The sequence below is a fragment of the Tursiops truncatus genome, chromosome 1 (assembly GCF_011762595.2).
Source record: "Tursiops truncatus isolate mTurTru1 chromosome 1, mTurTru1.mat.Y, whole genome shotgun sequence".
In the NCBI taxonomy this organism is placed as follows: Eukaryota; Metazoa; Chordata; class Mammalia; order Artiodactyla; family Delphinidae; genus Tursiops; species Tursiops truncatus.
In genome coordinates this window covers 55,855,002-55,868,334 of record NC_047034.1, presented here as the reverse complement: position 1 = coordinate 55,868,334, position 13,333 = coordinate 55,855,002, and the positions used below count along the sequence as shown (strand labels likewise).

The 13,333-nt window shown below is 37.8% G+C and overlaps 1 protein-coding gene across 4 annotated transcripts in view; it reads right to left on the bottom strand.

The window, feature by feature from the left end:
- The window catches only part of SLC9C2 (solute carrier family 9 member C2 (putative)), a 152,934-nt gene that overhangs the window by 76,926 nt on the left and 62,675 nt on the right, over positions 1-13,333 (bottom strand). For 2 of the 4 annotated variants that reach the window (XR_012331541.1, XR_012331542.1), the window contains exon 8: positions 12,871-12,995. Coding sequence is in view for 2 of the 4 variants with exons in the window: in XM_073804299.1 (XP_073660400.1) it covers positions 1,503-1,664; positions 3,110-3,226; positions 8,754-8,919; positions 12,867-12,995 (574 nt within the window). In the remaining 2 variants the exon portion in view is untranslated. Of the gene's footprint in view, positions 1-1,502; positions 1,665-3,109; positions 3,227-8,753; positions 8,920-12,866; positions 12,996-13,333 lie in introns of those variants that run through there. The other 2 variants (XM_073804299.1, XM_073804280.1) reach the window with 2 other exon arrangements.

The window sequence follows — 13,333 nt, the reverse complement described above, 5'->3', positions numbered from 1 at the left end:
GGTATATGTTTAAAAGTGGCAATCTGGGGGGTAAAAAAAAAAAAAAAAGCCCCAGTTGGTAGTGTCTGTCAATTTCCATGGTCCCACTATGGGCAATTTCAAGCTACCAACATTATGTCACTTGAATAGAGCGTTGGGAAGAGATGTGGATAATCAGCTCTCATGAGCCAGCAAGAGCTACCTCCAGGACACCAGCATGAGGGAGTCACCCAACACAAATTACCTCACTAATGCCTGTAACGCCCCTCTAAATTAGGTTATATCACTTTTATAGATGAGGAAACTAAAGCTTAGAGAGGTTAATATTCCAAGGTTACCGAGCTAATAAATCATAAAGATTGGATTTCAAGTTAGCTCTGCCTAACTTCAGAGCTCTCTAAAGACTAACAGTTTATTCAACCAGCATGTGTTAAATTACTGTTGGGCATATGGCAAGCATTGGGCTTGGCTGGGGGGAAAAGAGAAAAGAGAATAAATATACAGATGAATAAGAGACAGCCTCCACCTCAAGGAACTTAGGATCTAATGGGAAAAAAGGAAATATTAAATTAATTTTTTTCTTCAGACACTTAAGGCATTCATAATAGGTACATAAGGGAGGGAATAAAATGAAGAAAGTTGAAAGAAATGACTCTTCAGTGAATGTTTTCTGTATTTTACTGATTTGGGGTAGTGAGCAACAATAGGTAGCAATTTATCTTTAGAGGAAGCAGTTCTGTTTGGTCACTGGAGGTGAAAAGAGGAGTAATTAACCTCTTGATACCTGAGGGCTTCCATGGATGGAAGTTGCTCCACTGTGTGAGGTAAGAGCAGAAGCAGAATTTGGCCGTATTTTTACCACGGTTACTATGGCTTTGGGGGACTGGTTACCTCAGTCAGGGGGGTAAAAACTATAGCTCCCAATCTCACTGGACTAAACTAGGAAACGATTGTTAAAGGTCTACCAGTGCTAGGCACTCTGACTCCTGCGATCATTCCACTCTCCTGCTTCTCTTCCAGATGTAGACATACCTGAATTCTCTGTTTCCTTCCTCCTAGCCTCAGGTAAGGGCCGCCATTTCTACAGTCCCCTTAGTTTGGTACCCATTGAATGGGTACTGTTGAGCTGGAAAAAGACCTCAGGAGCATGTCTCCCACCTTTCTCATTTTAGAGATGGGTTGCTAAGGGTCAGAGCAGAAATCAGCTCAGGTCTGATTCCACTTCCAGGGGACTGCCAGTGAATAAACGTAAGATCAAAGGGTGGAGTTAAAAAAGAGTGAGAGAGTTACCACAAGGAGGAGGAATGCAAAGGGAAGGGACACGGAATTGAAATTGAGGGGATGTTAAGAGAGACCAGGAAAGAGCTAGAGGTGGCAGCCAGATAATATGACAAGACGCACAGAGGAGCCACATCAAGGGGAAAGTGGTTGGGAAGAAGCAAATGGATTCAAGAAGAAGGAAAAACTTAAATGCATAAAGTTCACTTTAAGGATGGCATATTTTATATCTGTTTCTGCCTTACCAATGTAGAAAGTCAAGTACACCATTGAGATGCAAAGCACGATATTGGTCAGTGTATTGCTAAACAGGTCAGTCAATATAAACTGAATGATCCTTGCACACCAATATCCACATATTATGCTTCCCAAAATGTCCAAGCTGAGGCCCATGATTATATATAACTCTAGAAAAAGAAAATAAGAAAAGCAAAAGTTGAGCTATAATTTTTTTCTTTCATTAATGGCATTTGGGTCTATGCCCTTTGGTTTGCTCTTGAGATTCTGAGTGGGGACCTTGCTCTTCAGCAGATGGGAGTTTCCTATGAAAGCCTGGCCAAAGAGGCTTTCTTGGGGATATATTTCCCTTACAGTCTGCAGCTTGAGGTTTGCTCCTCTGGGGACAGCAGACTCAAACGCCCTCAGGAGTCAGGCAAGGAGCATAAATGTGAAAAAGCTATGACAAGCTGGACAGTGAATGATCAACCAAAAGACATTCAAATTCAATTTTTTTTTTACAAACTGTGGCAGGGTCAGGCACACCATGTCCAGGATCCCCACCAACCTGCAGTCTATTTGTGACTCCTGCCCCCATCCCAGGGGATATTTGGGAAATGGAGAAGGAAATTTTTCCATTGTCACAGTAACTGGGGGCAATAGTGGCAGTTAGCAGATACCAGACAAAGCTGAGGGCAGTCCTAAATAACAAACATTGTTCCACCCCAAAAGCCTTTACTCCCTCACTGAGAAGCACTGCAAACCTCTATTACCAAAATTTCTTTCTCCTTGTAGCACATCTCTCCTCCTACTAGTATTTCATATATGTATCAGGAAGACACATTTTCCCTCTTCATGCTGTGATTTTTCCTCCTTTTTTCTCTCCTTAGTACCACATCTGGAAACCCAGGATATCAACCTATTCCATATCCCAGTGAACTTTAACCACATGAGTCTGACTATTATCACTTCTAGGACCTGACTCTCCAGAATTGTTTAAACCATTCTGCTTTCACCCTCAGACTCAAATCCAGGACCAAGCCAGTTCTTCATTTTTTTTTTGCAGTACGCGGGCCTCTCACTGTTGTGGCCTCTCCCGTTGCAGAGCACAGGCCCCGGACGCGCAGGCTCCGCGGCATGTGGGATCTTCCCGGACCGGGGCACGAACCCGTGTGCCCTGCATCAGCAGGCGGACTCTCAACCACTGCGCCACCAGGGAAGCCCCCAAGCCAGTTCTTAACATGCACTCATTGAGATCCAGATTGGTCTAGGAAAGAAGTAAATCTAAGCTAGATGAACACAATTGTGTGTGTGTGTGTGTGTGTGTGTGTGTGTGTGTGTCTGTGTGTGTGTGCGTGTCTCTGTGTGTGTGTGTGTGTGTGTGTGTGTGTGTGCATGCATACTCGGGGAGATGAAATCATTTCTTTAACAATTTTTCCCCCATAATCTCTGAGAAAACACATAGATGGTAATTATATTCTTGTTACCTGATATACTATTTTAATTGGTCCATGAGTAAAGTATAGGGAAAGCAGTAAAGTTAAGACATCTTGAATATATTTTAATTTCAGTATGAATTGAAATGTACCATATAAGAATGATTTTAGAAAATATACAGAGAAAATAATGCTCTTACCCCTATAATTGGAAATGCTAAGTATGCTGCTCCGAAAAACTCCAAAAACAATGGATGTGAAGCCACAGATAATCATTGATTCTCCTCTAATGATATCAGTATACATTTTAGAAATGCCTGGAAAGGGAAATATAAAATATAATTTAATATAATGCACGAAAATGATGCTCTTCCACAGGAAACACAAAAATAGAAGAGAAGGAATATGGTAGAAAAAAAGGAGATCATAATGGGATGGGTCCATATGACAATCACGATCATTTTTTAATTTTTCCATTATGCTTTCTATATCTCCAGTGGCAAAGGAACATGGCAATAGCACTTCTTGAAGTGTCCATTGCCTCAAAGCATGATAGAGCTTTGCAATGAGACAAAACACTTCTCAGGTCACTACATTTAGCTTGAATAAATATGAATTGTTAGACTCCAAAAGAATCACATTTTAGAAATAAGTACAAAATATGAGACAGTAATTCTACTCCTAGACATATACCCAAGAGAACTGAAAACATATGTCCACACGAAACTCTGTACATGAATGTTCATAGCAGCATTTTCATAATAGTCAAAAAGTGGAAACAACACATAGCCCTTCAGCTGATAAATGGATAAACATATGTAATCTATCCCTACAATGGAATATTACTCAGCCACAAAAAGGAATGAAGTACCGACTGATACATGTTACAACATGGATGAACCTTGAAAACATTATACAAAGTGAAAGAAGCGAGACACAAAAATCACATATTGTATGGTTTGATTTATATGAAATGTCCAGAACAGGCAAATCCATAGACAGAAAATAGATTACTTGTTGCCAGGAACTTGGGAATGCGGGAATGGGGATGAATGACTGCTAATAGGTATGAGATTTCTTTTGAGGTTGATGAAAATGTTCTAAAATTAGACAGTGATGATGGTTCCGTAACTCTGTAAATATATTAAAGACCACTGAATTGTACAATTTAAAAGGATGAATTTTATGATATGTGGGTTACATCTCAATTAAGCTGGTATTTAAAAATTAAGCACAAAATCTTATTGGTACTTAACATTCATTAACAGTTTAGTTTAATGGAAAATATAATCAAATTAATTGCCTAGTGTTATACAATTTATAAGTAGGGTGATAGTGATTGGTACCTGCCCATCCAGTATCTATCCTCTGTTCTTGGTAACAAAACTGGTTTTATTCAGGGTGGCAATGTGCTCAGATAAATGACAATTTTTCCCCAACTCCTGGGCTTCTAAGAGTAGCCACTGAGACATAAGTGGAAGTTACTGAGTGGAACTTTTGGGAAATTTCTTGGAGGGAGAGGAGACTTGACTGAAAGGACCATCTTTCTGACCCTTGCTCTTCTTCCTTTTCCTGCCTGAAATATGGGGTGATGGCTAGAACTTTAGTAGCCAACTTGCAATCCTGAGGATGGAAGCCATACACAAAGGGGAGGAGCAGATAAATAAACCCCACAATAGACTGCTGTCATTTTGCTTTAAATATTATCTTTTAAAGAGATTAAAAATAAGAAAAAGTCATATTTTCCCATCTGTTTACAATTATGGTATTTTTCATTCTTTTGCGTAATGAAAATTTCCATCTGATTCCATTTTGTTTCAGCCTGAAGGACTTCCTTTAACATTTTTTGTAGTGTAGGTCTGTTGGTGATAAATTCTTTCAGCTTTTATACGTTTAAGTCTTTTTTTCTCCTTTACTTTTGAAAGATATTTTCACTGAGAATTCTAAGCTGGCAGTATTTTTCTTTTAGGACTTTAAAAATATTGCCCACCATCTTTTGGCTTGCAATATTTCTGAAGAGAAGTCTGTTATGATTATTATTTTTGTTTCTCTGTAAATAATGTATCTTTTTTCTCTGACTGCCTTTAAAATTTTCTCTTTACCAATGGTTTTTAGGAATTTGATTTTTATGTGCCATGGTGTAGTTTTCTTTGTGTTTCTTTGGCTTGAGGTTTGTTGAGCTTCCTGAATCTGTGGCTTTATAGTTTTCATCAAATTTAGAAATTTTTCACCCATTATTTTCTTCAAATATTTTTTGTTCCTCCCTCCCTCTCTCTCCCCTCTCTTTTACGAACTTGTATATTAAGGCACTGAAGTTGTCCCACAGCTCACTAATGTTCTGTTTATTTATTTAGTTTTTTCTTTTTAGTCTTGTTCTGTCTGTGCTTCGTCTCGGATAGTTTCTATTGCTACATCTTCAAGTTCACTAGTCCTTTCTTATGCTGTGTCTCATCTGATGTTAATTCCATCCAGTGTATTTTTCATCTCAGACATTGTGGGTTTCATCTCTAGAAGTCTGATTTAGGTCTCTTTTATATCTACCATGTCCAGTGGTGTGCTGATAAACCAGCTTTCCAAAATTAAAAAAGGCCTGATTTGTAGCATTTGCCAACTTCATGTGCAAACACTCCCACAATAACTAATTCAAAGCTACCAAAGGTTTAACCACTAGCATGCAAAATTCCTAATTATTTAACAACTGGCTCTCATAAGCTGATGGGAGCAATCATACCCCATACTCAATCTTTCTTCTAATTTTTTGAACCAATGGAATATAGTTACAACAACTGTTTGTTTGTTTTTTTGCAGTACGTGGGCCTCTCACTGTTGTGGCCTCTCCTGTTGCGGAGCACAGGCTCTGGATGTGCAGGCTCAGCGGCCACGGCTCACGGGCCCAGCCACTCCGCGGCATGTGGGATCTTCCCGGACCAGGGCATGAACCCGTGTCCCCTGCATCGGCAGGCGGACTCTCAACCACTGCGCCACCAGGGAAGCCCTTCTGTCTAGTTTTTTAGTTGGTTCAGGCAGAAAGGTAAATCTAGTTCCTGCTACTCCATCTTAACTCCAGGAGTTATATAGAGGGACCCAGTGTTCCTGATGAGTTCATGGAGCTGCGGGCCAGCCCTGGACTTCTTTTACTTAAGAGCATAAACCCAAATTTAAGAACATGTGACACACTAATTTAACCACAAATTGATATAGAAAGAATTATACAACTATATGTTTTTTTAAAGCAGCTGTTTAATATATTCCATTGCATCAAAATCCAAACTGATCACATTAAATGACACTATTTTTTTTAATCCAAGCAGAACTGAATCTGATTAAGATTCTACTTTTTTTCCTTTGGTGTCTTTGAAACACATAACAATTAAAAATGTATAGCTGGGGGTTCTCATTATTACTATTCTTAAGATACTCTACGTAGCTGAAAAGAAAGTAAATCTCTGCTTTCCAGTGTTTGATCTGAGTATATGAAATATCAGAATATTCAGATTCTATTTATCTTTACAAAAACTCTCCTGAATGATAAGATAAATACCAGGATAATATAGAATTTCTGATAACTCAGTGCCTGATTGTGGATCAATATTCAGGCTGTTTATTTCTGTTCTTTGTGCTTCATTATTGTAGCCAATAAAGAAAGCAAAGAAAATAAAAGGCAAGTAAGTTATAATCATCTTATATTACTACTTGTTACTAACTTTGACTATGACAGAAGACACAAAATACTGGTTACACAGGTTTGAAGATTATTATTAGCACATCTGATTTAGCTGGTCAAGAAACACTTTAATTCTTCGCTCAGATTCAGTGTGTCAACCAGGAGCAAGTAAAGCATAACGTTTATTGTATGAAGTTTTGAATTTGATGTATAGTTATTTTTAATAGTAAAACACCATAAGAATTACTCCCCACATTTTTTATTGGCTTAATGTGAACTAACTTATATTCACTAATTCACTGTAGAATTTGGAAAAGGAAAGAATGAAACAAAAATCATCTGTAATTCCACGACCCAGATAAAACCATTTGAATGTTGAAGTCTTTTTCAAAGCATATAATTCCTTTTACTTAATTGAGGTCACACTAAAACTTTGTATTTTATTCCTTTACAAGCTCCCATTCCAGATTTGTTTTAAAGTAAAAATTGTTTGAGCCCTGTGCATTCTTTTAAAATAGGTAATGAATAGACAAGTTCCTTTTAACTTACATGTGAACATCCACTACTTTTTTCAGTGGGTCACGCCACCTCAGACTTAACTTGTGCAGGTTTTATAGTGCACAAGGGTGCCACATCAAATGAAACACCAGTCACACTGTAGGAACTGCAGTTTTGTATATTATTATGGTAATTTTAGGCATATGGCAAAACATATTTTTCCTTAAAAAAGTAATGTATTAGGACAATTAGATAGAAAGGATCATTTTTATCTAATTCACACAAAGGTAAAGAGGTCACTAGGTAAGGATGTCACTGAATCCAGAACATGCATCACCTTAGTATTATTGACATAAAGAAAATATCAACTAAATCAAATACCTTTACTAGTTTTCTTTTAAAGAAATAGAAGACTTCTACTCCTTTTCTGAAAAAATTTTTGAATATGGAAACAGCAATAAATAAAGTTTATAGTTTATTAGAGCCTCTTACACTCAAGAGATTGCACACAAGGGAGCAGGAAGATAACGAGGTAAATAAAACAAGTGGCAAATACAAATGGCTAAAAGAGAAAAAGAGACGAAGAAAAGATAGAAAAAACTGTACCTATGGGGAAAAAAAGAGAGAAAGAGGACAGGATCAGACTCTGAGAAATATCTGGCACAATTTAGAATATCACCAGCAAAAGTGTCAATACCTCTTATGTTTTCTCAACTGTAAGTATAAATGGGTGTAAAAATGGGACTATCACCTCTCTGGTGGGTTGTCCCGCCCCAGTTGTAAGGCAACATTTTTCCACTACATATAACTGAAACCTCAAAATTGGTTAAATATTTCTGAGTCAAAAACAGAAATCATAGCATCTAACCATTTTATGTTTTTACTGCTGTGTTAATAAAACAGGATATTTCACAGTGAAATTACTGCTGTGTTAAAAAACAGGATATTTCAGGGCTTCCCTGGTGGCGCAGTGATTGAGAGTCCGCCTGCCGATGCAGGGGACATGGGTTCGTGCCCCGGTCTGGGAGGATCCCACATGCCGTGGAGCGGCTGGGTCTGTGAGCCACGGCCACTGAGCCTGTGCTCCGCAACGGGAGAGGCCACAACAGTGAGAGGTCCGCGTACCGCAAAAAAAAAAAAAAAAAAAAAAAAAAGGATATTTCAGAGTGCAATTACCTTTTACCAAATAAGATGGGAAGTAATGAGAACCCCTAATTCTCTTGGAAATAAGCTTTTATTGAATATCATATTTGCCAGACTAATACTTTCACCCCATTTCTTTTAAATAAACTACAACTCCCTCTCCCACATGCCCAAGGTTAGCTGCTCCAAAATAAAGGCAGTTCTAACAAGAGGTACCTAGGCCTTGGAAAAGTGCCATTAGAGGTAGAGACGAATCTCTACCTTGTGGCTTAAAACTCAATGGAATGGAAGAATGCTTACTTTTATCACCTTCTAGAAAGATAACATTTTCTCTTGAAAAAAATTATTTGAGATTATTTATCCCAGATCCCGGGTTGCCTTATCCACTTTGCATACTTCAATCAATGTTCATCTCCAAGGAAAAAAAGCACAAATATCTACTCTGCTGGATACACAATTCGTGCAAGAAAAATATTATCAAAAGGAAATAATTTATCCTCATATCTTCAAAATAAGAGAGAGAAATAAATCTGACATACCAATAGTTTTCAGTGAATTCACAGAGTGAACAGGATCTGTCATGCCAAGGGTCATGCTAAAGAGGAGGCAAGATTGCAAATCCCATGAATCTTTATTGAATTTCAGAACCACATATCCAATTACGATGAATGCCGTAGAGAAGCTAATTAATCCGGTTAACATAACCTGTGAAACGAATTCATAACACAGTATTAGATTTAACACCTAAACATGGTATGACTGCATTTACTCTTGTAAGAATCAGATCTCATTATATATTTTATACAGTTACTCGGGAAGATAAATGTAAAAGGTATTCTAGTTTACCTGCCTCAAAGAAACCATCCCTTCCAAACAAATGAAATTCTACCTATGAAAAGACCAATTCACCCATCTTTCTTGTTACTATTCCAGCTTAACAGTTCTCCACATCAGAATGTTCTAAAATGGAATGCAAATTTTTCTTGCTTCCGTGTAGAATATTTCCTGGTGTTTCTGAAGTGATGATCTGCAGGGCTCCAGGCAGAAAAAAAGGTAAAACAGTGGGCAAAAAGCACATGCCAGCTGATTTGGCTCCCTTATTAAGTGCTTTCTGGAAGAAGCCATGGTCAGCAAACTTTTGTATACATTTCATTGCCCAACGGTTTTCTAACACTACCACACCTGTCAGGGATGCTGGGAAATGTAGCACTATTTTACACTGGGCCCACTACCATTCTATACAAAATACAGTAAGTCACTCTGTTAGTGAGAAAGAAAGGAATAGGCAATCAAAATGCCTGCCTTAAATACAGCAACAGAATGCAAAACTTTTAAACAAGCAGAAGGAACAAAAGGGATAAAGAAAACTGAATCAGTTGATTTTTTAAAATTTATCTTTAATTTACATACAGTAAAATTCACTCTTCTGATGTATAGTTATATGAGTTTTGACAAATGCATACAGTCATGTAAACATGACCAAAATGAAAAAACAAAGCAGATCCATCACCCCAAAAAATTTCTTCATGCTGTCCCTTTGTAGTCAATTTCTTCCCTCATTCCCACTCCCTGGCAACCAATGATCTGTTTTCCAAAGCTATAGTTTTGCCTTTGCTAGAAGGAAGGTCTATGAATGGACGAATGGAATTATACAGTATGTACCCTTTCGAGTCTGGTCGAGTCTTAGCATAATGCATTTGAAAGTCTTCCATATTGTGCCTATCAATAGTATTCCGTTGTAAGATGTGCCACAATTTCTTTATTCATCACTGGCTGAGTAACATTTGAGCTGTTTCCAGACTTCTGTGATTTTTTTTCTTTCTTTTTCTTTTTTGGCTGAGCTGCACAGCTTGCAGGATCTTAGTTTCCCGACCAGGGATCAAATCCATGCCCTCTGCAGTGGAAGCGCTGAGCCCTAACCACTGGACTGCCAGGGAATTCCCCAGACTTTTGAGATTATGAATAAAGCTGCCATAAAGATTCACACAGAGGTTTAGTATAAATTAAGTTTTCATTTCTCTTGGATAAATACATAAGAGTGGAATTGCTGGGTCATAAGGCAAGTGTATATTTAACTTTATAAGAAACTCCCAGACTGTTTCTCAAAGTGACTGTACCCTTGTGCAATCTCACCAGCAATGTATGAGAGTTCTAGGTTCTCTGCATTCTTACCACCACTTGGTATTAATCAGGTTTGTTATTGCTGCTGCTGCCATTCTAATAGGAATGTCAGTGGTATCTCAGTATGGTTTTAATTTATATTTCCCTAATAACATTTAAGATGTTGAGCATCCAATAACAAAAAAACAAACAACCCAATCCAAAAATGGGCAGAAGACCTAAATAGACATTTCTCCAAAGAAGATATAAAGGTAGCCAACAAACACATGAAAGAATGCTCAACATCATTAATCATTAGAGAAATGCAAATCAAAACTACAATGAGATATCAACTCACACCAGTCAGAATGGCCATCATCAAAAAATCTAGAAACAATAAATGCTGGAGAGGGTGTGGAGAAAAGGGAACACTCTTGCACTGCTGGTGGGAATGTGAATTGGTACAGCCACTATGGAGAACAGTATGGAGGTTCCTTAAAAAACTACAAATAGAACTACCATATGACCCAGCAATCCCACTACTGGGCATATACCCTGAGAAAACCATAATTCAAAAAGAGTCATGTACCAAAATGTTCATTGCAGCTCTATTTACAATAGCCAGGACATGGAAACAACCTAAGTGTCCATCATCGGATGAATGGATAAAGAAGATCTGGCGGGCTTCCCTGGTGGCGCAGTGGTTGATAGTCTACCTGCCGATGCAGGGAACACAGGTTTGTGCCCCGGTCCGGGAAGATTCCACATGCCACAGAGCGGCTGGGCCCGTGAGCCATGGCCGCTAAGCCTGCGCATCCGGAGCCTGTGCTCCGCAACGGGAGAGGCCACAACGGTGAGAGGCCCGCGTACAGCAAAAAAAAAAAAAAAGATGTGGCACATATGTACAATGGAATATTACTCAGCCATAAAAAGAAACGAAATTGAGCTATTTGTAATGAGGTGGATGGACCTAGAGTCTGTCATACAGAGTGAAGTAAGTCAGAAAGAGAAAGACAAATACCGTATGCTAACACATATATATGGAATCTAAGAAAAAGAATATCAGAAAGAACTTAGGGGTAAGACAGGAATAAAGACACAGACCTACTAGAGCATGGACTTGAGGATATGGGGAGGGGGAAGGGAAAGCTGTGACGAAGTGAGAAAGTGGCATGTACATACTACCAAACGTACAATAGATGGCTAGTGGGAAGCAGCCGCATAGCACGGGGAGATCAGCTCGGTGCTTTGTGACCACCTAGAGGGGTGGGATAGGGAGGGTGGGAGGGAGACGCAAGAGGGAGGAGATATGGGGATTTATGGATACATATAGCTGATTCACTTTGTTATAAAGCAGAAACTAACACACCATTGTAAAGCAATTATACTCCAATAAAGATGTAAAAAAAAAAAAAAGATGTTGAGCATCTTTCCAAGACATTTACATATCTTCCTTGGTGTTTCAAATCTGCTAAAATCTTTTTCCCTTCTAAATCTATTTTTAATCACAACAAATATTACCCCCAAAATCCAAAAAAAGCCCAGCAGAGATTCTCAACCTGGATAAAATAACAAAATCCAACTGTATATTATCAAAAAGACATCTAAGCATAAGGACATCAAAATCTTGAAAGTAAAAGAATGGAAAATTTTTAGCAGGTAAATACTAACCAAAAGAAAGCTTGTATAACTATAATAATACCAGATGAAATTGACTTAAGGCAAAGGCATTATTTGGGACAAAAGGGTAACTAAATAATGAGGAAAAAATTAGGAAAATAACAATACTTCAACAAAAATCAAAGAGTTGATATACAAAACACATTCTCTGATCACAATGTGACAAGAGAAATGATAATTTAGAAGCCATATTTGGACATTTAAAAATGACTTTTAAATAATTAACAGGTCAAAGAAAATAGTATAATAAAATTTAGGTAGGAGGGATAAAAATGAAAACACTAAAATCTAAACATTTGAGGTGAATATAAAAGAGTTGTTACAGGAAAACTTAAAACTTTAAATGTACAAAATGCAAAAATAAAAAAGCTAAAAGTCAATCAACTAATACCTAGCTCAAGATGTTAGAAAAGTACAGAATAAAATCAAAGAAAATAAAACATTTTGAAAAGAAAAATAAAATAATCTGGCAAGCATGATTAAGAAAAGAAAGAGAGAGGGAATGCATAAATAAAACAACCAGAGCAGTGAAAATGTACAAATCTACAGATAGACAGCTGAGAGGAAGTCAGAGGTGGGATTAGGATCCAGGTTCTGCCGTTTATCAGCCTTGTGACCTCTGAACTACACTCTGCTTATATGTGAAATGGAGATAATAACTCAGTGCCTAGTCACAGTGGTCACTCAGCAAATATTCATTCCTTCTCCCTCCCCTCAACTCTCTTTAATTAGTGGTTTTGCAGAATGAAGGGGATAAAACAACTAAAAATGTGAGATTTATGAATTATTAATCTTCTTTGTAGAGAGTCAGATTCTCTGTCAACATGAATAAGCAAGAATGGACCATAATTTGTCTTAAAATGTGTTCTTACCTGCCAAAACACATTCTTGAGTATATAGAAGTCCACATTCAAAGCAGCCATAAATATAATTAAAGGTGAAAAATAACAATAAATTGAAAAACTTGGTGTTCTTAGAAGAGGGTAGACGACTTGATGCATCTAAAGTAACAAAGGCAAACAAGAAATTAGTTTGCTACCATTCTGAAGTATTAGAAATTAAGTTGATGCTCTGTCAATCAATATAAATTTTATAATATTCCAATTTGCAACTAATGAGAGATTATCTACAAGGCCAGTCCTGGGGGTCTTGTGGTAGATTTCTTGATCTAACTAACCATCCACATGAGTTAAATGCATAGTCCTCTACTCACCAGAAATGTGTGTGAGTTTAGGCTACACAAACATTGCTTGTGGTAAGTAATCAGTATTTTCAAAAGTCGTACTTCACCATCGGTGATCCCCGAGGTGATTTTAGGTGGTTCACAGATAGGTACTTC